The sequence below is a fragment of the Lepisma saccharinum genome, chromosome 2, assembly GCF_977018435.1.
Source record: "Lepisma saccharinum chromosome 2, izLepSacc3.1, whole genome shotgun sequence".
NCBI lineage: Eukaryota > Metazoa > Arthropoda > Insecta > Zygentoma > Lepismatidae > Lepisma > Lepisma saccharinum.
Genome location: NC_139230.1, coordinates 186,539,464 through 186,566,771, shown reverse-complemented (window position 1 = coordinate 186,566,771; position 27,308 = coordinate 186,539,464). Strand labels below are relative to the sequence as shown.

Here is a 27,308-nt window from a genome sequence, read left to right as displayed (position 1 = left end):
GAGATCTGCTTTGTCAAAACAGACACATAATAGCCCACGTTAATCATGATTCAGTGGCATGACATTCTGGTACATCATTGCCTGGTGATGAATGAGAAATTTATTACACCCCAGGTCCACCTTGTTTCTGAAGCAATTCACAACCTATGTGAATATCTTTTAACCACTGATGTGTTGTACAATGTCACATTGCAATATCACTACATGCTCACAACATCCTTTCATATACTTTCAAATTCACCTGTTTCTGCAGGCAACTGCACTGCTCTTTTGGTGCCACAGCACCACCTATGTGAAATATCAGATACTCAAGTTTGAACTCTGGTACAGCAACATTTTTCATTCAATTTTCCACTCGCTGACCTCCATTACAACCATGAAGCAGCTATTCACATCAGTGCCACACTCACTGAATTACACAAATATTAGGGAGATTTCAGACCCAAGAGACAGGTGAGACATGTCGCTTGAAGATTTCACGAATTGAACACAGGCTTGTGCAGGCTGCCATCCCACTACGGTGTGAAGTGTTGCTGCTGATTGGCTCGTTAACAAGCAACATGTGTCACCTGTCACTTCAGTGTGAATTCTCCCTTTGCTGAAATAGTGGGTGGAAAGAAATTGTAGAAATTGCATTTAGATGAAAGGCTTCATCTATTCTTCTTTTTATATTTCAATGCATGTTCTTCTGTCACCAAGTATCAGCACCCTAATACACATCTCCTCTTCAAGTGCAAAGAGCAACTCTCAAAACTCTCCTTTCAACTGTTAAGGAGATTTCTGACCAAAGCGAGACATGCCACTTGCAAGCAAGTCTTCAGCAACCAATGCAACCTTTCAAACTGAAGAGATATGACAAGCTGCACATGTCACTTGTCTCTCGGACTGGGCCGTTTTCTCAATACCATGCCTCGTGTTGACTCAGTGTGTTGTTTATGCATGTGTGGTGAATGTTTTGCTTTAGACTGAAGAGTCTCATGTCACTTGGCACTTCAGTGTTAATTCTCCATGCCACTTATCACCTGTCACATGTTGCCTGTTGCTATGGTCTGAAAGCTCCCTCACACTTAGGCACATAAAAACTACTTATATCAAAAATACTACTTGGACTCTTTGAGACCTATTATTATCCCTACTGATTGATTGATTGATATAGTTTATTTTACTTTGTGTTTTGTGCCTCTTGGCCAATTTGCGAAGATGGGGATGAGTGATGAAATTGATGAATGAACATTCACAAACAACCAAGCCTGAGCGGGATTCGAACCTGGGACCCTTGGCGTCGCAGCGCGATGTGATAGCCACTCGACCACAGGGTCTGGCTTTATCACTACTGATGTACACATATTTCTGACAAGTGGATATTGAAGGTAAAAATCATTTAAATTCAAAAGTCTAATGTATATAATAAAACTACTCATAGTACGTAACTGAAGTTTATTCAGGCCAAAAGTTGTTTTCAAAAACAATAGATTAACATTTGTTCCATAATTCTGTAATTACTCTACTACACTGTTAAAATATTTAACCTGTATTGAAATACTTTATTTCTATACTGGGAACAGATTTCATACATGTAAAAAATTCAACAATTTTAAACTGACACCCCCCTAGCAACTTATAATACCACAGGCAACATATTAAATATAGATCACTTTCATAAATTATATTTTAGTAACTAACATTTCAAATCATCACCACCTCATTAAAAGTCAAAGTACACATTTTATATAATAAATTTATAGTAGTGTAACAAATCTTGTTGTGTACTGACACCTGTTCCCTGCTATGGAATGATCACATTTTATCAAAAGGTAACAGCATTTATGTATAAAAATTTAAAATATCACAATACTTCACTATACTATACTGATGTATGCACACACGTACACATACACATGCATACGTACACAGACACACACACACACACTCACACTTGTAAATGCACACAAACCATTATCACCATTAAGATTACTTAAACATGAACATACACTGGTATTTCATTTTTCAAGGATTTTTTCACAGGTCATTTGTTGAATTTCTCATCTTATATTTAACAAGCACACTTCTTTGGGGTTGGAGGTGGTGGTCCTGTTAATTTTAAGCTCTCTGATGAGAGATCTGAACCAGGTTGGTGTAAGCCTTCTTGTCTCATCATGACATCAACAAGAAACCTTCAAAATAATAAAAATAAAATAAAGAGTGTAAAATAAAATTAATATTCCAAAAAAAATTATACAATTATTATCAAAATAAGTTACTGTATCAAAAATTAATCTTGTGGAAGATTCCAAATGAAAAATGGAAATTAGTGCTATTTTCAGTGTTACATTAAGTGTGAAGGGTGGCATAGGCCCCACTTAAGGAAAAACATATACCTCTATACTTATGCTCTTCAAAAATGACATAAAAACTTATTATTTCAAGCACAGTTTTTACATGCGCAGTTGTCATTAGAGGTTGGGTTTCCAGGCACTAAAATTGCCTAAATAATTAGGCAAAAGGCACTAAAATCTGGATAGGCAGTGTAGTACGCATTCATGTATGCAATTGCCCAGACATAGGTGAGGCAAAATGGGGGACCTCTCAGATTTTCAACAGGGTAGATTGTTGGCACGGTTAGTTTGTGCAAGTGTGTTAGGTGTATCGAGAGCAGCAGTGTCCAAGGTGATGATGGCATACACAACTCGTGGCAAGACATCGTCAGCAAAGTGTAATAGTGGATGAAAACACATACTCCATGATCGGGACCGCCGAAAATTGCAAAGGATTGTCTCAAAGAAAAGTCAGGCTAATGTGACACAAGTGACATCTGAACTCAATCAGCATCTCTACCAACTTGTTTCTACACTCACAGCCCAATGTGAGCTGCAAAAACTGAACATCCGTTGCTAGGTGGCAATCTCCAAACCTCTGATCACCATGAAGAACATGTTAGCATAACGCAAATGGTGTCGGGACTATGCAACATGGACCAACAATGATTGGAAGAGAGTAATATGGTCCAATGAGTCATCTTTCATGTTGCTTTCCACAGCAGGTCAGGTTTACGTATGGGTATGGTGGATGCCCAAAAAGGATTATGCTGGTAAAGCCTCCAGCCTACCGTTAAACATGGAGGTGGCTCTGTGATGGTGTAGATCACAATTACATGGTATGCCGTTGGTCTTATTATTACTCTCAAAGGGCGATGTACAGCCAAGGATCATGTGGACATTTTAGTTGACCAAGTGCATCCTATGATACAGATGTAGTTCCCTAACATGGATGCCATCTTCCAAGATGACAATGCCCCAATTCACAGTGCTGTTCAGGTGTGGTTTGACGAACATGCCAATGAACTTCAACACCTCCCCTGGCCTGCCCAGTCTCCCGACCTGAACATAATAAAACATCTGTGGTCCATTTTAGAGCAGAGCGTCCGGTGCAGAAATCATCCTCCATCATCACTGGCAGAACTGAGTGCTGCACTGCATGACAAATGGTATAAAATTCCTCTGGTAACAATTCACTTATTATATGCATGCATTCGGCGAGGGCTTGTGGCTGTACAATGGGCTAAAGGTGGTCCCACACCATATTAAGCATGGTCGGTAAGGTGTTTCCATTATTTTGATGACCCTGCTGTCTCCTAAAGGTTAATGATTTTGTGCCTCAATTTCTTGCCACCACTCTCCAATTAATACACAGTAGTTTATGAAAGATGGCCAACACCCTTCACAGCAAATATTGTATTGGATTTTTTGAGAACAATATTTTGTGATCTTGTGATGTCGCATTATCTGAAGCACCATAATGGAGGAATGTTTTGGCCACACTTTATTTTTGTGGGGCCACTTGAAAGAGTAACTGCTCTCAATATTGCATGCATATCATGAAGAGGTTAGCCATCACAATGGAAGTGGAAGTTATAATGAACATATACTAAAGTAGGAATATTTCAATAGACCAACTCATCAGTGTTCAAAGTGTAGTTACTTTTCATTGCGAAATAAAGTTCAAAAATTTAAATGTCAACTGTTCATGGGCCACCCTGTACCAATGAAGTTTGTTTTGTTTGTGCCAGAATTGAACAAAAGTTACAAGCAAAAGTAAAAAATGAGAAAAGTTGTACAAACTCCCAATTCAGAATTTGGAATCATAAAGAAACATCGGTGCCAATCATTGTTTCCATTTCAAATAAAAAATTTCTGAAATGCATTAATGGGAGAAGGTTGAGAATCACTAAAAGTTGAGCATGTCACACATTCATATGTATACTATTGAACAATGAACAAAAAATACAGAACTGAAATATTGTGTGTAGTTTTCAAGAAATGGTGCATTAATTCCTGCCACGTGGTTATGGAATGTACATATCCCATCTGTCCTCAACAGGTATACCTGCCATGGGATATTTATGTCCCGTCTGTCTGCTAAAGATTAATGGTTCTATTAACTTTGGTGGCCCCTGCCACCATTCACTTACGAACTTGTTGCTTCACTGCTCAGCAATGAAACAAAAAGTTCCCAAGTGAATGATAGCAGGGGCACAAAAATTAATAGAACCATTAAAAGTAAGTCTTGCTGCTAGAGTTGGTAATTCATGTATGTCTATTTATCTATGTTCTCATGTATGGGGAAAAAACTGATAAAATCCTGAATGTTGTTTTACCCCATTCTTAACCCAAACAAATATGCCATATCCCCTCCCACACACACCTAAATATTTTTAATTAAACTGTGAGGTGAGGAATATTACATCTTTATATGAAAATATGAATGGGTCTAGGTCTGCATGCTAAAGCTACCACTGCATTACCTTACTATTTGGTACAGACATGTTTTAAGTTGTTTCTTTTTTTTGGGGGGGGGGGGCTCGGAAATTACAGTATATACTCCCAAACAATCATCTTGCAAATGCACTGCTTCGTAGTTCAACATTAATTAACAAAATAATATGCACACTATTTCTTCGACACACTTACCTCATTGAATCATGGACCATCAAGCCTTCTTTAGCAGACGTTTCAGTCCAGCCCACAAAATTATGCTCTTTGTATACATTTTCTATTTCCATTTGATCAATTTCACGATGTGGCAGATCACACTGTAAAGACATTATTAGGAGACTGAAAATTTTCTTCTCTTGTAAAATCATTACACAATTCTTTCAATGAAAGCTGATATACAGAGGATGGGCCATTGTATTATATACCAGGAAAGGCATGCAGAGTTATTTCTATAGAGAAATCAAAAAGATTGCAGCTGGGTTCAAAGAGCCCTTAAGGAGGTAACTACTATGTAACACTTTCAATCTGTAGGAACTTTATGGGTTGAAATCCCCAATGTAGACACATTTTAAATGTATTTAAATTGTAATGTGAAAATTATGTTGCTCAATGACTTTTTACATTTAGTACTTTCATCAATTTTTTTCACTAACTGGCTCTGCTTAGAAATATTTTATTTCTCTACTCTTATTGTAAGGAAGTGATGAACTCTTTTAAAAATAACATTTATATTAATTAACTATGTACATTTAAAATAGCATTTTTTCTCCTGAATCACCTTTGGGGTTTACGCATTTTTTGAAAATTTCATACACATAATTTTTATTAACTTTTAGTCATAACATATAATGTAATTGTTTTCCAACTGTCCAACAACTGTTTTACACATTTGATTGTATCTGTACATATATACAGTGCTTCTTTTCTGGCAGTACACAATGGTACGCCATACCAGCACCTTTTCATAGATGAGAAAAACACAAATATTTTAACAAAAAGCATATCTGTGTGTGTCTGTAACTACATGGGTTCATGAACATTTACAAACACACTACAAAATTTTGGCATGAGCATTTTGGGTGGGAACACCAAGTCCAAAGGAAGGGTAGGCCCTTTTTTGCTTAATAGTATACTTATGGAATTAGTTGACATAAGTATTGTCCCTTTGAAAATACCATCTATTTGGGTTTTATTGCCTCAAGTCAGCCAGCTTCTGATAAAACATGATCCATGCACATTTTAGTTAGCAAATGAGATGCCTCACTATGCAACAAATGTTTGGAAGACTGGTGTTTTAGAGCTTTTTTAATTAAGTTGCTCTAGTCAGAAACACCTAACACCATTTGGAGTCTTTTGACCCAGACATAACAAATGTATGGCAAAACTGTATTTTGTTCCTTTCAGCACTCCCAGCTAATCAACAAAACCCTTCGGTATAACTCAAGTTATTAAGAAACCTGCAAGAAACATGAGCACTTCTAAAACATTAGTAAACACCATCATTGTGGATGATCCAACTATGTATTGATTGATTTGTTTTATTTTACTTAGCTTTTCTGCCATTTTTGGCTACTTACGAAGATAAATATGAGTGATGATGAAGATAAAGGGGCACTCACAAAGAACACCCATGCCGAGGAAAGGATTCAAACCCGGGACACCAGTCTGCCATGAAGGTCAGTGTATGATCCAACTATTGTGCACTGTAGTAATTCAAACCATTGTCTGGCTTACATCACATTGCATCTTACAAAACTTGGTAACATAAAAACAATTTCATTTAGACCATTCGATGTTAAGATTTTTGAACCGAATGCTAAACATTTCCTCATTTTATACCATGTAGACAACGTTGCTTGAGGTGCAGTTTTAATGTGTGATGGGAGACATGTTTTTATGGTCGTTTTTAGGTTTGAGGTTCATGCTTGGCAATGTGAGAAAGTGAGTTTTTATGCGCACAAAGGGCAGTTTTAACAAATACCTTTTTTAACCATGATTTTTTACTATCACCTTTTTCCTTGTTCTTTTGTGTAAATTGACATAGGCATGAAGTAATTCTGAATGCCAAGTGCACCTGAGGAAGAGACCAGTTGTGTCTCGAAACGTTGTGGCCTCCCCGATGGCGCAGTGGTAGCGTTGTTGCCTTGTAATCAAGGGGTCCCGGGTTCGATACCCGGTGGAGGCACAAGTGGTTCGGATCCCACTTTAAACTGTAGGTCCAGTCCCGATTAGCCTTACTGTGCATAAAGTGGACTTAAAACAACAAATCAATCAATCAATCAATCAATCGAAACGTTGTGTTTTCTATAAAACATATACTCACACACCGTAAGTAATCATTTTTATAGTATTTTTTTAAGTACTTATATTGTATTGTAAACATTTCCATTGACAAAATATTAAGCATTTAGATATTAATGAACAAATAAACTTTCTTAATCATATATTAGTTCTGTGTTTTCAGTGATAAGAGCAGCCACAGGCTGAACTTTGCATGTGAATAAAGAATCTATAATTTCTAACATTTCATACCATAAAGACTGAAAACTCTAATACCAACTTGTTTGACAAAAACTGTGTTGTTCTTTTAGTTTCTAATGCACATCGCTGTTCCTGACATAAATTGCACAAAGAAATGGTCATTACAAAGTGGTATATTTGAGTTCGGTAAAGTTACGTCAGTCATGTTGGGTATTGTAGCATCACACAGCACAAGCACAAGAAGTATCGGGTGCGGGGCACATCCATCTGCTAACACATTGTGAAAATGGTTTGCTGACAGCCCAAAACCTGGGCTAATACCCTAACAATGTAGGCAATATTAGGATTGTAATTGTGAAAATAATGTACGTGATATCGTATACGAAGGTTAAGTTTGGTGCTATCAGAAACCTGGGCTAATACCCTAACAATGTAGGCAATATTAGGATTGTAATTGTGAAAATAATGTATGTGATATCGTATACGAAGGTTAAGTTTGGTGCTATCAGCATGTTTGAGAAACTGATTTTCATGAAGTGTTAGCACTTGGTTGGTTAGCAGTTGGATATGCCCCGAACAAAGAACTGGGTAGGAATTCTACTTTTGTCATCTACGTCTGAAGGCAGGAAGAGTCACATGAACCCTAGAACCAATCAGGTTGCTTCATACGCCGGTGTTCAAGGGAGTCTCTCACGCGTGCTGTAGAGATCCAAGCATTGTTCCTCCCTATGATGGCAGGAGGACTCCTTTATGTCAAACCTTCCCAGCATCTGGTCAGCAAAGGCAATGGAAAAATGCTGGAATAACAGCTGTTTGTGGAGCATTGTAGGCAGACCATGATTAATAATGCCATATAGCTCAAACACACACACACACACACACATATATATATATATATATATATATATATATATATATATATATATATATATATATATATATATATATATATAATTAATGATGTTTTACTTTTTATTTACACCATTCACAGATTCCCTTTCAACTTTAAATCAGGGAACACCAGGCATATGGGCATTCTATAATGCTACGCCATTGGTAGTTCTTATGGTGAGCACAATAACATACTAACTTGAAGAGTATAGGAAACTTTCTTTCCAGAAAGAAAAAGCACTGTGTATATATGTTATTGGCCAAATCTTTTTTGTACTACATGGGATTAAGAGGTTGTAATATACTAGTCATCTCAAAAATTCTGTTACAAAGTTGATAATGAACTACAGGCATAGTGAGCAAGCTAATGTATTAATATTTGGATGTTACAAAGGTACAGGTTGTGCCAACACAGAGCACCAATCACTGTTCAAAATGGCCACCTCTGGCCTTCACACAGGCCTGAAGTCTCAGAGACCAGTCTTCGATAGCAGCATGCATGGTCTTGGGGGGAAAGTCCACCTGCCTTCACAAGAGAATGCTTGAGACTCGCAAGGTTTGGATGCCTCTTCCTACAGACCATGCCCTCCAAAATGGACCACAACCTGTAGTCCAATGGGCTGAGGTCGGGATACTGGAGAGCTAATCAGCAGGAGCAATGAAATCAGGCACATTACTCTGAAGCCACTCCTGTGTGGTCTTTGCCTTGTGGGCCGGTGCTGAGTCCTGCTGGAAGCTCCACGGCTCACTGTTGAACCTGGTGTGGGTCAACGATTTTACAAGTGGCTCCAACACTGTCACTCGGTACACTTTTGCAGATGTTTTAGAACCATGTTCACAGAAGTGGAGATTAGTTGTGCCATCATACGAACCCCCCCCCCACCAAACTATCACTAAGGAGGGATGATGGCATGTTTTGATGAGCTTCCTGGGATGTTGAGGCATAAACACGGTCGTTTTGACAATTGTAAGACTCTTCAATCGTGAAGATTTTTTTGCCCGTGAAAAGGATCCTCCTGTGGCCACCATTTGCGAAACACTGAAGGAGTCTTTTTGTTTTCTGCTCCCTCTGGACCTGAAGCTGTGGAGTGAGGAAGTGACCAGCTCTCGAGCCATCATTGATTGTTTCCTGACAGGATTTCGTGCTGCCACTGCTTTCACGAGCTTCTGGCTCCTCACGCTGAGAGGTCTATCTTTCCTGGGGCAGTCCTCAATTATCCCTGTGTCACAGTATCTGTTAATGGTCCGATGCACAAACATCCTGCTGATATTCAGCTTTTTCAGGGTGTTGAAAATGTCCGATGGTGATTTGCCAACTTGGTGCAGTACGATTACTGCCACACGGTTCTCGTACACACCCCACTGCATTACTCACAGTGAAATTCACCTTTCCGCTACAACAGCCAAACACACAATGATACTGGTTGTTGTTTGATCAAACATTGTGGGGTTACCTTGCCAACCAGTGTTGCCATCCCTGTCTAAACTTTGTAACAGAATTTATGATATGACTAGGTACACACACTTATGTGAACTCTCAGTACACATTATCTATGAATTACTAGTTATATCTAACTAATAAATATGAGATCAATTTATCACAATGTACCTTATTTGCTAGGAGCATACATGGTATAGGGCTTCCATCTGGCAAACAGCATTTCGAGTCTACATCTTTTTTCCACTTTAATGTGTTGATGAATGAGTTCTTATTTGTTAGGTCGAACATTATTACACAACCATGTGCATCTTTATAGTAAACCCTTGTCATCCACGTGAAACGCTCTTGGCCTGAAAGTATATGATGTAATTTCACACTTCAATTAACAATACTGATTGCAGGGAAAAAATAATTTTCATACACAGAGAGAGAAATAATCAAACACATATGTACATGCTAAATTGCATTCTATGGAGCAGTGAAATGTCAGTGTGGTTCTATATACAGAATGTACAATAACTACCATGTTCATGTACTGAAGTGAAATATAGTAATTTGGATACATACCATGATGCACGTGCTGACCTCTGTGGCAGAGTGGTTAGCACAGAATGCTATGATGCCCGAGGTCCCGGGTTTGAATCCTGGCCTGGGAGTGGATGTTCTTTCAGACTATCCCTTCATCATATCGTCACTCATGCTCATCTTCATGGTTAGCCAAAAGTGGCAGAAAAGCAAAGTAAAATAATGCACGTATCATGGATAATATTCATCCTGTGCAGGGTGTGTGCTAACGCTGCAGACACACTATGAAATATGTTTGAAATGTTCAGAGTTTGGTATATTTTACTTTGTTTCTCTGCCACTTTTGGCTAATCACAAAGATGAGGTCTAGTTATGATATGATGAAATTGATGAAGAGAGACTCACAAAGCAAGAACAGGGTGTGGAAAAACAACTTCACCAACAGTTAGGTCTCCTTATGTCTCTAATAACATAATGAGGAAGTGCGTATTACTCACTATTAAATATAAAAGAGTAAATACCTAAATAGTATCAAAAATCACAACTTACGTGAGTGAGTATAAATTTAACCAAACTACGTTTCGGAGGTCAATACTTCCTCCTTCTTCAGGTTGACATGAATATCTAGACACCAGATATGGGGTCACGTAAAAAGGTGTTATATAGGGATATAGGTTGAAGGAGGAGGTAAAAAACACTTGACTCTGACAAAGTACAAGTTCCTGTGTTCCTAAAAAGACCATGTCAAAATACTAAAAGGTTTAAAAGCAGGTCCACAGCAGCGGCCCAAGAACCCTATCCAGCAGTGAGGCTGCTGCAGTGGACCTGCTTTTAAACCTTTTAGTATTTTGACATGGGCTTTTTAGGAACACAGGAACTTGTACTTTGTCAGAGTCAAGTGTTTTTTACCTCCTCCTTCAACCTATATCCCTATATAACACCTTTTTATGTGACACCATATCTGGTGTCTAGATATTCATGTGGACCTGAAGAAGGAGGAAATATTGACCTCCGAAACGTAGTTTGGATAAATTTATACTCACTCACGTAAGTTGTGATTTTTTATACTATTTTTATTTTATTTTTCTTGCAACCTTTTGTCCTGGTTTCCCACAACTCTCTCAAGCCAACACACAACCTTACATGACTAGTCACTCTACACTTCTAAGGAATGGTAAGGTAAAGTTCCTAATGCATGTAGCACCATGGCATGAAGGCACATTTAGGGGATGTGGGGTAGGGCCAACACATTCTTGATCACGACCATTTTGGAGGTGCTGTGATCAACACCATGCTCCAGCAGCTTTACCCCCTCCCCCAGGTGACCATTGATTTGAGGTTGGGTGAGCCCCAGAGCTGCTTTATGTGGGGAAAAACTGGAATAATTAAAACCTTAGATAACCCATCCTGGGAATCAAACCTGGGTCTCCGACTTAGCAGATGCCTTACTGACTAGACAACTGCAGTTCATTTGCGAAGAAAAGGTTCAAACTTGTTTTTTCTTTAACCCTTTCCATTCAGAATAAAAATAACATATCCACAACCCCTTAACCCCCCAAAAATCTTTGTCTTCTTTTTGCATTTTTTCCCTTGGGCTTGGTTGTTTGTGATTGTCCATTCATCAATTTTATCCCTCATCCCCATCTTCGCAAATTAGCCAAGAGGCACAAAACGTGAAGTAAAATGAACTAAATCAATCAATCTGCATTTTTTACATATTTAATTGATATTGATTATCAATCTTTTTGTTTGGTTGGTTTACAGGTCCTAACTTACAATTATTAGTGAGTATAAAGTTTGGATAAATAAAAGTACATTTTACCTTCAATATATCTTATTATATAGTTTTGATGAGTGAAAATACATTTACATTCAATATATTTAGTGTTTTATTATAGACTTTGCATGAATAAACATATTTTTTCACTTCAGTATATTTTGTATTTAAACAGACCAGTTTTTGAGAAAATGGCTACCAAAATTTTCTTTACACTACTTTTAATTGGTTTCTTTGCCCTGACATAGGGATGGAATATATTGTATGAAAGAGCCCTTTCAGACCTTTCCTACATCATCAGAATCACTTCTATAGGTGCCCAGAGTGCCCAAATATTACAGTTTAAAGTTAACGAGATGTTGAAAAAAAAGGTCAAAATCATGCATTTTGCACCCCTGTAATTTCAGAAACATAAAAGATACAGATCTTCAACTTTGCATATTTTCCTACCTCAGGTGGTCCTTCCAGTGTTCCAAATTTCAAATGAATAAAATATGCGAGGTTGAGGGCCTTGCTGATTTCACATGGAATGACCCAAATGATTTAGAATGAATGCAACGGTGTATACATTTCATGTAATAAAAAATAATCATAAATTTAATCTGTTCTTAATTGATCTTATACACTTACCTGCTATATCCCATAATTGCAACTTTATAGTTTGCAAGTCTGACCATTTTAGTATTTTCAAAGCAAAATCCACTCCCATAGTTCCTTTGTAATCCCTCTTGTATGTATCTTGAACATATCTCTGTACAAATGAAGTTTTTCCTACAGTTGGATCCCCAATTATAATAATTTTAAAAAGCTTCTCAGGCATGGCAGGCAGTTCTGTAAAGAATCCATTTATAAGATTTTCAGTTTTCACACTGTAAGCCAGTTGTAACACTTTATCCATTCTCTACAATGACAGTTCTTTCTCTCTGCATCAATTAATATTAGCCAGGTGTTTTTATGTAAATCCTCTTACATGGGTGGAGAGAAGACATCTGTTCCACATAAACTATGCAGCCACATTATTAATTTCAATCAACAGATGTCTATCTTGTTATCCTCACATTTGGTTTGGTCTTCGACAGAAATGTATTCAAGTTTCTTTGATTCTATGTTCACAATCCAATTTATATTATTTTTGCTACATAGTTGTGAATTATGACTTATCAACCACCAATTTCTTAGTATCTTACATGGTCACAATATTGAGTTATTCTTGAAGCAATGATGAAAGATGACAAATGTCACCTCTTCATATCACAACCACTACTGACTACAGGGGTTAAGGTATGTACACCACATTCTTTATTCATGATTATTGTTGGTTTACATAAGGTACAATTCTCCAAATGTTAAATCACCACCTTGACTGCCAAGAAATTATTAATATGACAATGTAGTTCTTGAGCACCATCAGAGTAAGCAACTTTACTAGATGGAAGATATGGTGTTGTAAGATTTACGTGAACATGCATGTTTATCACATGAAGACTATTAATCCAGGATATTAACCCATTTTCGCCCACATTTTTTTTCTCTGATTTTTTAAATCAAAAATGTTGCATAGTTTGTTCATAAAAGCTCTTTATTGGCTGATCCCCATTTGAGGATTGTGGGTAATAGCATGTAAATTAGTAGCATAATTCAATTTTAATTTATGCAACTAATTCTCGGTCTAGTATTGCATTTAACATGCATGAATAACATAGATATATTGCATTGATGTATGGCAAAGATACAGTGGTGGCTCAGTGAAGCAATATATGCGTGATCCCCAAATGGGGATCATGGGCGTTAATGGGTTATGCAAAATTCGCAACTTAAGGGGAAGAGTGACAATTTTGCTCCAGTTGTGCATTTATTTCAATATTGTCCGAATGGGCAATAGTACTCCGGAAAAAAGCCAGTGTTGAATAGAGTAAGAATTTCTCCACACGTTGCAAGTGAATGAGTTTTTTAAAGTTGATTATTAAGCTAGATACAATGTTTGAAAAACACGACGAATAAGAATTTTCAGAAACCCATGTATTCCTTATGGGGAATCAACTTCAACTTCAAGTCATGGCTAATCAAATGGAAGTTTCTACTTTTCCGCCTGTCAATTACTACTTCAGTCTGTCCTTTTTCCGTTGATATCTTTTTCTATACCATCGGAAGTTTGATATTCCCAAGAGAACAAAAAATAATACTTCCATAAGCGCAATGCATTTCTCATTGCCTTCTACGGCCATCCTGGCGGTGTTGTCAAACCTGATGCACATAAAAGAGCTGAATTTCACCATAAATGGAGTAAAAACTTTCAAGGAGCTAGATTTACGAAACTGGATAAATGGCCTCCTAGGGTAATTTTAGGTGTCAAATGAGTGGGGGTGTGGGTGGGGAGGGTGCTTTTAATACCGTTAGCTTTAAAGTGATGGTAATTTATTCTAACTTTTCACTGTCTAGATCAGGCAGCATCACCCATCTCAATAATCCACCGATAGTCATATGAAATCGAAAATAAAGTATTCCCAGATAACAATATTACACTCTCTTCACTTGAGCCAAGGTACTATAAAGACAAGTAGATGGGAGGTAAGAGGGAGTGAGGCAATGCAGCAAATATAACAATATCACATGCAAAATGTGTACTTATGGCAAAAGTTGTCTAAGTAAGCCAGACCAGTGATGGCACCATACTGGGGCAGGATGACGTGCGCCCCAGATCACAGCCAAATGAGAACACGAAAGAGTCAGACCTGGCTCAAAAGAGCTAAGTTGGCAACAGTGCTCCAGCTGCCGCACAGAGGACGGCCACGTGGAAATTCTTCCCTCATGCCCTTAATCCATAATGGGTGTGGCATAGCAGAGATCAATGATCTCGTTCTCGGAAGCAATAACATGCACTTCACTCTCCTTTTTGGTAGTTTCATATTTTGGAACATCAAGTAACCCCCTGGTGCCAGTTCCATCGCTGCATTTTAGTTTCAGAGCAATAGACACTCGTGGATCCTTTGCATAAGTCTTTCGGAATGGACTTGGTGCGAGAATCCGATTTTATGATCTGTCTTTTAGTTGAAACATTCTTTCCACAATTGATGAAGTTAGAAACCGAAGTGAATTTTCAGATCTGGAGTCTGATAAAAGTGATAAGAAAGCACTTATCTCCACTGACTATCTGTACAATCAATGGCTTTCCCCTCGTTTTGACATTGTGCAGAAATGTTTTTGTGTGATTTTTGTATGTGATATTGTTTTCTTTGGGTAACTGCATGTATGTTGTGATAATTGAGCAACTAAATCATTCTATGAATCCTACGGTTATATGACAGTATATTTATAAAGCTGTTTACAAATATGTGACAGGGTTTTGCAGCTTTAGATAAACTGAGTAAGAAAAACAACAATAACTGAAATAGTGGATAAAAGTTTATCTATACTCCATAGCCGCGGTGGCTCAGTCTGTAACGTGTCTGACTACCATGCTAAAGGTCCTGGGTTCGATCCCCAACCGGTTCAAATCCGGGAACTTTTCTAACGTTCGAAACGGCCCCGGTGGCCACCCAGCATCGAATAATATGGGTACCTGGGGGAAACCCTGGGGAGTAAAGGCAGTTAGGGGCGTGATGCTGATCACATCACCCCCACTCAAGTCCGGATCAAGAAAGTGTGGGGCGTTACCCCCACACCCCCTACATGCCTTCATGGCGTGGTGCTAAGCACAGGGGAGAACTTTACCTTTTTTTTTTTTTTACCTATATTCCATAAAGAAGGTTCAAAATACATGATAATTTGCGAAAAAGTTCGCTAATGTTTTGATAACTCTTGGAAATAGTAAACTCACTTTGGTGGTCCAGGGACTATGTGCCACCCTTTGTGTTACAATCTGGCATTATGGGTTAAATATGAGGAATAATGTAACAGGATGTTTACAATTCTGCATGTTGAAATTGGAAGCAGAGGATAATGATACACCTAAAGTAAATTACTGTCAAATCTGAACACAGAGGCAAAATTATGAACGAATATGTGAAATATATTTATTCATCATAATTCTTCAGACTGCAAGTTAGCACCACGCTTTGGTGTAGTGTAACATCATGAACTCCTATATCAGAGATCACAGGTTTGACTCTCAGTTAAAGCTGAATATTTGTCAATGGGAACCAGACATTTGAATAAATATTTTTCACGTTCATGCGAAATGTAGTTTATTCCTTTCAAGAGATGGTAAGGTTAGGATTCCGGACAGCTATTTCAATGGTAAATCCAATGGCAAATTAAACAAGAGGAAAAAGTTTTGCCGGATGAAAAATAAGTTGGAAATGCTGCGCACACTGAGGCATCTTGATAAGATGCTTGAGGAGCCTCCAGCAAACTTCTCTAAATGCACAACTTCAGTACCGAAGGTCATACTGCATGTCGATTACGAACTTTCTGGAGCATTTTGTCTGTCTACACAATTCTTAGTGAGGTCGGAATGCAGGAAAATATTTCAGTTCCGGCGGAAAACATGCCCTTTGGGGGGAGAATACTACATTAATTCCAGAACCTAAAATGGCACAGACCACAAGTTTTTAAGCCCTCATTTGTCTGTAATGGCATCTTCAAAATGGCGATCATGACGAAGATTCTAGTCCTGAAACCTGTTAGTTCATTGCAGTTATTTAACATTCATGATGTCTTATTTTCACCAAATTTGCAGTTTATAACTGTATTATGATAATAAGAAAGACCCACTCTATCAAATAATATTAGATATGGTAGCCAATATGGTCACGAAAAGTCTAAAAATGACCCTTTCAGCTATTTGATCATGTTTGGGATCAAATCTTATGTTTTGGATGTGCCAGAACTAAACGGTAGCATACAAAATAGTTTCAGACAGTTGGAAATAGTAAACTCACTTTGGTGGTCCAGGGACTATGTGCCACCCTTTGTGTTACAATCTGGCATTATGGGTTAAATATGAGGAATAATGTAACAGGATGTTTACAATTCTGCATGTTCTGCATACAAAATAGTTTCAGACTAAGCCCATGAAATAATAATAGTTCAATTTGTGACAATGTGTATATGTACAGGGTGTTTCAAAAGTCTGACACCATAGGACACCTGCATTATTAGTACAGATAGGGAAAAATTGAAAGAGGGGAAAGTTGTTGGAAATATGAAGTTTTCAATATAATGTGCTTGAATTTTCAACAAAGCATGCACTGCTGGGGCTATTCACTGGCAGAAGCCTCAATGAGAACTGACATTGCCTTGTTGCCACATGCTTCGTCCTTAAGGGGCCATTTACGCAACCACAAAACCTGTAATGTGGCTAATGTTATCTGAAATAGAAGTTCTTCATTAGGGCATAGTGATATGAACAAAGGTTAAAAATTTGAAATGAAAGAGTTCTTAATTTTCTCCCATCTAATCAGGGTAGATCACCACTAAAATATACAGACAATATGTTGCACCCAGACAACATCTTCTGTCGGTGCAAACCGGAAATGCCAACAATAATAACGATTAAGAGGGTCACGGTTCACGTGGACTTCGTCTTCCGTGCCCTAGGTTAGCTGTATTGCGTAAGTTGTGTGACTCAATGAATAAGGAAAGACATCTGGTACCGTTCATCAAAAGGAATGAACAAGTGGAGTGGACCAAAACCAACACACACACAAAAAATTATTAAAAATGTAATGATTCGTGTGTTACAGGTTGGCATCTTCCGTCAACACGCTGCTTCTCCTCTCCTCTGGCACACAGCCAAAGGGCCAGTGGCACGCATGGAGGGTGTCAATATCTATATTCAATCTTTAGTCCCATTTTTGGCTATACTCTGGACAACTGTGGACCTTAACTTCTGCTGGTTACTCTGTCTTCCCTTGTCACCACACCTTGCTTCTTGAACAACATTCGAGGTGTCCTCCACAGTCATTGTCAAAAATTGAACTATTATTATTTCATGGGCTTAGTCTGAAACTATTTTGGATGCCACCGTTGAGTTCTGGCACATCCAAAAAATAAGGTTTGAACCCAAACATGATCAAATAGCTGAAAGGGTCAATTTTAGACTTTTCGCGACCATATTGGCTGCCATATCTAATATTATTTGATAGAGTGGGTCTTTTTAATTTCTTATCATAATACAGTTATAAACTGCAAATTTGGTGAAAATAAGACATCACGAATGATAAATAACTGCAATGAACTAACAGGTTTCAAGACTAGAATATTCATCTTGACTGCCATTTTTTGAAGACACCATTACAGACAAATGAGGGCTTAAAAACTTGGGGTCTGTGGCATTTTAGGTTCTGGAATTAATCTAGTATCCACCTCCCAAACGACACGTTCTCTTCCGGAAGTGAAATATTCTTCCATTTTTCCTTGCTTTCCAACCGCACTATCTCCCCAAATGCCTGCTTGAATATGCATCTTGTGCTCACGTTTTTTCTGCAGATGTAGTTCTGACAATGTAGTCATTTTGTAATTATTTTTATTTGTTCTCATTTTGCTTTGCTTTCATGCCACCTTTACAATTAATCCCAACTATGAGGATGGATGAAAATTAGATTAAATTGATACAGGGACACTCACAAAGATATAGCCATGCTGAGACCAGGACTCTTAACTTGAAATCTCATTTTGCTTTGCTTTCATGCCACCTTTACAATTAATCCCAACTATGAGGATGGATGAAAATTAGATTAAATTGATACAGGGACACTCACAAAGATATAGCTATGCCGAGACCAGGACTCGAACTCGAAACGTAAAGTAGGGAAAGTTTAGGTAGATTGTCCATAACTCTCGCCCACTGAGGATGGATGGAAATTAGATTAAATTGATAAAGGGACACTCGCAAGGATATAGCCTTGCCGAGACGAGGACTCGAACTCGAAACGTCAAGTGGGGAAAGTTTGGGTAGATTGTCTCGCCCATGAGATAGCAATGGACACTTCATTTATTAGTGCTACAAGGCATTAGTTACAAATTTAGTATGGCGGGGACAATCCAGTTTTGCCTGGGGGGAGGGGCACATCTCGTTTATATCCCAGAAACAATCATGGTCCAAAATTGAAGTGTGACATGCTAAACACTACTTACGAGATCAGTCTGACATTGCCATTATGAGAGCACGTTGCATTTTCTCTACTCATATTATGTCCAAAATTTTAAATGTTATCCTAATAAATAATCTTGAAACAATGCAAAATGTTTGCTGATTTACGTGAATTCAATGACTAATTTATGCTAGACCTACATTTTTAAATGTGAAGTCTGGGTGATGAAATTTGGCCTCAATAAAATAAATAAAAATGCAGTACTCATTTAGTACATTAAAAATGCTGACTAAGGCCGAGTTCATTATATTAATTGTTATTATTACAACACTGCACACATAATGTTTGCATTCTCTAACAGGGTCTCCTTCAGACTAAGACTCACAACACAAGGCTTATATACGGTCATCATTAGCTACACAGAGATAGCTGTAAATACCGTGCGTTCATTTCGATCTTCAGCCGAGAGATCGGGAGAAGCGTGGCGGGCAGCACTGATGGAGATACCGACATTTCCTGCCTGCAATGCCCGCTTAATGTTATGGACATATGCAGACATTTAAATAAATATTGCAAAACGAGCACTAACCTGTGTTATAAGAGTTGTTCAAAGTGATGTCCACCTACATTCACACATTCCTGGCATCGTTTGATGAAATTTTGATACACACGCAAAAGTTCTTCTTCCGTAATTCTTCCAAGTTCTGCCCTTATATTGTCTTTTAGTTCATCGATGATATGAAGGTTATTTCGGTAGACTCTATTTTTTAAGGTTCCCCACAAATAATAGTCACATACGGTAAGATCTGGCAAACGTGAAGGTGATAAACCTCTAGATATTATTCTGTCATCAAACACCTCCCTTTTAGCGTCCAAAGAATCAGCGCCGGTATGGGCTGTGGCTGAATCTTGTTGAAAATACCCATATTGTCTCTCATTATCTGATAACAACTGAAATTTATAAGTGATAGTGAGGTTATAGCAGCAGCCGAACACTTTTTTGCAGACCAAGAGAAATCTTTTTTTTTTTTTTTTTTTTTTTTTTTTTGGAGGGGTTAGAGAAGTTGGAGCAAGAAAGTGCCAAGTATGTAGACCATCAGGGAAAATACGTTGAATAGCCTGAAACTTTCGTGACTGTAGCTAAAGTCCTTCTGGGTCGGGCCGGGAACATATCAGCCCCCCCCCCCTTTGCATAAACCTTGCGGCTGGCATTCCAGTCGTCTCGCTGACACAACACACATACACACTGCAATAACACAAACAAGTAACAGCAAGTAAACAAGAATAATACTCTTGCGCACAGTACAAAATTAACACGCTCTTGGTTTACATCTGCTCGCCACTATATTCACAGCTCTGTCTTCATATAGTCGCGAAAGAACAAAAAACTCGAGCTCGGAGATTTCGGATTGCAAGGAAGCTCACGAACACCATTGATTTTTAACGGTTTCGTCTGCAGCGTAATCTTGATACAGTGTTGCACATTCGAAACCTCCAAATGATCCCCGTCAATACAAAACTCTTTCAAGGATATAAACTTAAGCAGGACGTTACTGGTCAAAACTATGATTAAAATGTTTTATTATCTGTAGCTCTTAACATCGTTTCTAAAGCGTATTTATTTTTGTGATGAATTACAGAAGAACTTTTGCGTGTTATAACACAGGTTAGTGCTCGTTTTTCAATATTTATATAAATGTCTGCACATGTCCATAAGAATAAGCAGGCATTACAGGTCGCAAATGTCGGCATCTCCGTCAGCGCCGCCTGCCACACTTCTCCCGATCTCTCGGCTGAAGATCGAAATGAACGCACGGTAGTACGTATACTTGAATTGGGGGATACTATTCACTATAAGAGAGAATGGTATAAAGGGCAGAAGGAAAAACAATATGTAAAGAAGCTGTGATTCTATGTGAAAATTATCAACCTCCATGATGGGAGTGGTGCACGCTACGGTGCTATGGGTTTAAATACCGGCCTGGGCATTGGTGTTCTTTTTGAGTATCCTTTTATTATAACTTCACTCATCTTCATCATTGTGATTACCCAAAAGAGCCAGAAAAGCGACGACAAATTACAGAAATAAAAATCACAAATAAAAATCTATGTGAAAATTACAAGCTCCTTTCAACATGTCTATTATCCCCAGATTCTGCTACAATGCAACTTACAATTGATAACGAACTGCTACAAATTTGGAACAAGTAAATAGGTAAAAAAAAAAACAAGGCAAAATTGAAATTATATACACAAGTATTGCTTTCAGATATCTAAACATTCTCTGGAGCAAATTATAGATTTGAGTTTCAGGGAAGACACAGAAAGACCCCTACTCATTCATATATGCAGTGGAAATTTTAGGATGGGGTGGATGCTGGATCTAGCCTTGAGTTGAGGTGGTGTTTTTAAGTCCACTTTATGCTAAGTAAGGCTACTCGGGACTGGACCTACAGTTTAAAGTGGGATCGGAACCACTATGTGCCTCCACCAGGTATCAAACCCAGGACCCGTTGAATACAAGGCAGATCTAGCATTGAGAATAGGTCGGTGAGATAGTTATTGTCTTGCATAATTTGTAGGTAATTACATGTGATCTGCGATACAAAAGCAAGAAACAATCTCCATAGGAATATAATGAAAATGTATTTTATTCCAATGATACGACATCATGCATCTCAGAATAGCAAATATACCTAATTTTGAAAATAGGGGCTGATAGGTGAAATATACGTATTTGATGAGTGATGTTTGATAGAAGTTCCATTAAGATGTCGAACTTGTAGCACATAGCAAAGCTATATGAAGGATTGAAGATAAGCAAATTGCAAATTGAAGATTTTAATATACTACTAATGCTATGAACAATGATTTGCGTGACTACGGGAGGAGAGGCAAAAACTAAAAGATATTAAGAAGCTAATAGTTTCCTGTATAAAATTCACATCTAAATGCTATTACGTATTTTATTAATATATTCATGTACCTTGCGGTAGCTGACGAAAGGCAGTGAGAAATGGAGAACGAAAAAGAATTCTGACTAATTTCTGTGTTCTGGGGATTGCTGGGTTCTGTGTCTTCCGAGATGAGTCCGTTCTTTGTGTAGGTTTTCGATATTATTCTAGTAAAGTATATTAGACTCCAAAATTAATTGTTTGCATTCGTTGTTAGAACGCCTATGGTTGAGCCATTCTAATGCAGGGATTTTGACAGAAATCTGAATGCAAATGTCAGAATTTGGACTTTAAATTAATGATTCTTATGTGATGAATAGTATTGTGTTGAATGCCAGTGGGGGATTTGAGGTGCTTTTCTATTGCTTTTCGAAATAATTTTCTTTGCGAAGAATGTTACCATTCTGATATAGACGGAATATTTCGATAAGTCCTTCATCAGTTTGAGTTTTTGTTTTAAGTCCATGCACAGATAGGCTATTCAGGACTGGGCCTACAGTTTAAAGTGGGATCCAAACCACTATGTGCTTCCACTGGGTATGTATTGAACTCAGGACCCCTTGATTGCAAAGTGTCAACATTATCACTACTTCATCTTCATGTATTACACCTATGTAGATTAACAAATTGATTTTAAACATCATTTTGCACAATAATATAATTCATGAAGTAAGACTTGAAGTTTCCTGGCGACGAATGATGAAAAGATTCTCTAGAGCTATCGACCAGGTGAGTTGCGGAAAAGATTCCAAGCTTTCGAGAGCTAACGTCACTCTCATCTTTTCCACAACTCACCTGGTCGATAGCCCAAGAGAATCTTTTCATCAATATAATTCATTATCACCACAGACCTGGGACCCCACCATTGCCCTGAAGTATGTGTTAACAGACATAAATAGACATCGAACTACATAAGAAATGCCTGTGTACCATGATGAAATTAGAATTAAACAATCAGAACTTTGACCCATGGCTTACCTAGGGTTTGAACTTGTAACCATTCTGGCTTTGCGTATATCACACTGGACAATCTGCCACTAAGGCTGTCTCATTACATATTTAAAAATATGCTATGAAAGTTGCTGTACCATATACTGTGGCAATCTAAGCTATACTGATCATATAAATAATTTGGTAGGGGAATAATTTCCATGAAAAAAACTACATAAGTCAACAAATGACGTCACTGTGAACACATATTGAAATACATATATGGAGCAGAAAAAAATATATATTCGGTAAGGAAGACACCGTAGGTATTCTGTATGATTCCAGGATATGTGCCAATTTGTGAATTGTTATTCTGTAGAACTAGTGCACATGATATTAACATTCAGCAATCAGAAATTGGGCATTGTGTAAAAAAAAAAAAACAACAGGACGGTAAGTTGACCAATATGGATTCCTTTATTATTTTGGTCTGACTGCAAGACAGAGTTGGAAGTGGTCAGAAAAAAAAACTGCTTTTTTGGGGATCGGCTTCTTTCACAAAAGTGTCTCAAATCAATGAAAATACAGGAGTTGCCAGTATTTTTCCTGTTCCGTGGTTTTAGTTTATCTCCCTACTGTAAAATAGACACTAATTTCTAAATATAAAATACAATTTATAATATGAAATTTGTAGCTAGACAAAAACAGTGTTTTCAAGAAAGCTGGCTTTTTTGAATGGGTGGTTCTTTCCAAGTGTTATCTACATATTTCGGTAGGCTTTTATTAAATATATCAATGTAGTATAAGCATACTCACATAACTAGAGTAATTAGAGTTTGTATGTGTTTTTAATAGAACCTAATAGTATGATATGATTTTCAATGTTTGAATTTGTTATACAAACATGTGCATGAAGCAAAAAAAGAAAATACCGCTCTACCTTTTGAAAATCTAGTATCAAATCTCTTTACATTAAATTTTGTGTTTGGTAATATATATTTGTATTTTGGCTTTCGAGTACATCATGTATAATTTGGTTAAATGGCCGCTAAACATGGTCACGGAGCAACTAGTGATGTATTTTAGCTGCTTGTTGCAGTGGTTCTCGATCTTTGTGAGACCACAGCTCAGTAAATTTATTTCTTAGATGTCCATGCCCTGATCCCAACACTTTCACTCACAAATAAATTTCTGAACTTTAAAGTTTATATGGAAATTAATATGTAACCATAAATAATATTAGTATATCAAGTATGGCATAATCAGAGTTCAAATATGTATAGACTTGCTGTTAAATATAAAATTAGTTTTCAATTTGTCGTCAACCCCTGGGTGTAACGGAACTTTTGCGGTCCGGCGGTTGCAAAACAATAGCACTAAAACTGAAGTAGAAGCAAATAAGACTGGCCCCAAATGGAAAACAAAATCTATAAAATAAATCTGGACTGGACCTAAAGTTTGAAATGAGATCCGAAGCACTCTGCCTCCACCGAGGATTGAACCTCAGACTCCTTCTTATTACAAGGCAAGAGCATTAATTTATTCCACTCCAGAGGTCAATTTATGATTATAAAAGGAACATTCTATCAAAAAGCAAGCCTTTTCCATCAATAGTACTTGCAATTGTTCTCTGTGATTTACAGGCTAAATGAAATCTTAATCTCTTATGAAGTAGCTAACAATCTTGTTAAGTACAGAGAATATATTCAGACCTAAGCAACACATGACAGTGCGGGGGGAGGGAGTCACATTGAAGTGACAAGGGTACCTTCAGTCTGTAAGCAAGCATCCACCATGCATGCACAAACAAGACCGACGAGACATGATGCGTGCCACTGAAGGAGCTTTCAGATTGAAGTCACAGATGACAAGCAACACAGACTTCTTCAGTATAAAGCAAAACATTCACAGTGCATGTAAGAAAAACAGACCGATGCAACCGTGCACGATGCATGCCATTGGGAAAACAGTACAGTCCGAGCAACATGCAAGTGACATGTTTAGCTCATTGTCACACTTCAATTCAAAAAGGTTGAATGGATTATTGGATTACTGCTTCCAAGTGACATCTCACTTGTTTAGGTCTGAACGTTCCCTGAGAAAACTGTACAGGCCAAGTGACAAGCGACACTTGCAACTTATGTTGCTTTGGTTTGAAAGGTTGCATTTACTTCTAAGGGTTGGTTTCCAAGAGCCACATGTTGCTTCCGTCTCAATGCTCTGTTAAACAGGATATATACACACGTAATACGTATACTTCTGCATATGTGTTGTGAACAGCAAAGATTTTTAATTGTCCCGAAATATCAAATATTTTGATACTAACATTTCTTTCATATTTTAGGACATCAACATTTAAATTGAGACACAAACATGTAAATGCCTGTTTGAAGTCAATTTTATGGTCAGATGTGCTCATTAGGACTACACGTTTAGTCTTAACACTAGCTTACCTGCGCTGTACGAGAAACTTACATACCTGGGGGTGGCTCACAGGCCACACTTTGTTTTATCACTAAATTTTAAGAAACCATTTTATAATTGAATCACTGCTTCCTTTGCTGATTATATATATGTGCAGTTATTTATTAATTATAATAATTACAAAAATTACTATCATTAATAAAAAATAATAAACAATTATTTCATGAGTCTCTCACATATATTTTATCATTCACTAAAACTCAGAAAATCCATAATAATTTATATTAATGTTTTTTAGTTTGCAGAAGTGCAGTTGTTTATTAAATATGATAATTACAATAATTATCATCATAACCAACCAATTGTACACTGTCACTGGCATGAGTATCTCAAATGAGAGACATTCAAAGATGGCACCTGATATGCGCACCAAGTGCATTTTGCCTCCTAATTACATTAAGTATATTTATGTTTTTATAAACAAAGAAACAAAGGTAATAAAGAAATATTGGGAATATCTTAGGAAACGAATGTAATTTATTTTCAAAAAGTTGTAAAATATAAATAATAGAGGTTTTGTGCGTGCAAGGCCCTCCCTGGTTAGTTAGGATCAAAATTGTATCTGAACCACTATGGAATATGTGTCCAATGGGATTGGCCAATATCTGCCTCTTTACTGCTACATCATGTAAATTTATTTTAGCTAGTTGTAAAATATGTCACTACAAACCTGTAGTTTACAATACCAGACCACTCTCCAATTTCTATGAAATTTTGCCTACTCACTAATTGAGACGACCTAATCACGAATCTGCATGTAATAATTGGTGGTTCAGATTTGTCATTAGCAGGCCTCAATTAGTAATAATGCCAAATATGAAGAAAATCGAAGAGGGGTCCGGTCATCTTAAGCCATACCCACGAAGTAAGTAATCGCGTTAACACTTTACTATACCGGAGACAGATTTCTTCAAATTTACAGGAGAAAGTACTTACGCAAATCATTTTCTGTAGTGTTGTTGATGTTCGGGAATGTAGTTTTGATCCATTTTAATGCGAATGCATGTGGTTTTCTATGAAAATCTATTTCCGATGTGCTATTGCTGCTGCCGCCATGATGTTGTCCATATATGCTAAATTGAGCGAAAGGAGTACTAATGGAACCTAACCTAACAGGCCTAACCTAATCTAGTAGGCATACTTCGTCCCCGTGATGGTTCGTGGGGCTATCGTGAATTTTTGGGCTAACGTCAATGGTTTTTGGGGCTACCCGTGGATGGTTTGTGGGAAATAAGGAACAACAGTAAGTACTCGTTAATGTAAGAAATAGACATTATTTTCGTTATAAATTCATTATTTCACCTAAAGAAATGTTCCGCAATGCAGAAGAGTACGTTAGCAATTTAAAAAATTGCAAAATAAATCATTGATAGGTGTCTCCGGTATAGTAAAGTAGTACCGTAATCGCTAAGACTCTGAAGCCACGAGTTAACAGACATTAATATAAATTGAAACATGAAATAATTGCATGTGTACTATGATTAGTTCTAAATTAAACAATCGGAACTTGGCCCGATTTCCGAATTGTGACCCAATCGTCCAAGGAATTACTAAATACGTTGAAAAGAAACATTTTCATCGACTGAATGAGGTGTATTAATTTTGCATTCATTTCAGCAAACAGTAATAGCAAACGTCATAAGATGTCAATGAGGAACCGAGATACTTTAATTATATTTTTTACGAAAATTATTATTTGTAACATGCTTCTAAGACTATATAATACAGTGTACATGAAAAAATCGGACCTGCATTAACAAAGCATGTGCTTATAGTTTTAGTAATAATACGTATTTTTATAATTATAACACTCAAGCGCAAAATATTCACCTTACCAACAACATATCGCCTTACCGCCATGTTTTATAGAAATAACAAATTACGAACAAATGATTCGTCATGATGCAAGACTGTGCAGGAGAAACGTCCAATTAAATAATGTAATACTAACCATATGGGCACGTACAATTGGCGTCCCTTATCGCACAACGTCGTAGCAATCTTGCGCTCTGACATCAC

At 37.4% G+C, this 27,308-nt stretch overlaps 1 protein-coding gene across 2 annotated transcripts; it reads right to left on the bottom strand.

Annotated features, from left to right (window-relative positions):
- Window positions 1-1,429: 1,429 nt before the first annotated feature.
- LOC145980900 (ras-related protein Rab-29-like) lies at window positions 1,430-27,209 on the bottom strand. 2 transcript variants are annotated; one of them, XM_083113988.1, is made up of 5 exons: window positions 27,125-27,209; window positions 12,518-12,718; window positions 9,754-9,935; window positions 4,968-5,089; window positions 1,430-2,174 (listed from the first exon to the last, which is right to left on the bottom strand). In XM_083113988.1, the coding sequence occupies exons 1-5, from the start codon at window positions 27,147-27,149 to the stop codon at window positions 2,054-2,056; spliced, it is 651 nt and encodes a 216-aa protein (XP_082970114.1). In that variant the 5' UTR covers window positions 27,150-27,209; the 3' UTR covers window positions 1,430-2,053. The 2 variants fall into 2 exon arrangements, with proteins under 2 accessions (XP_082970114.1, XP_082970117.1); XM_083113991.1 differs by having other exon boundaries at window positions 27,120-27,189.
- Window positions 27,210-27,308: the final 99 nt, after the last annotated feature.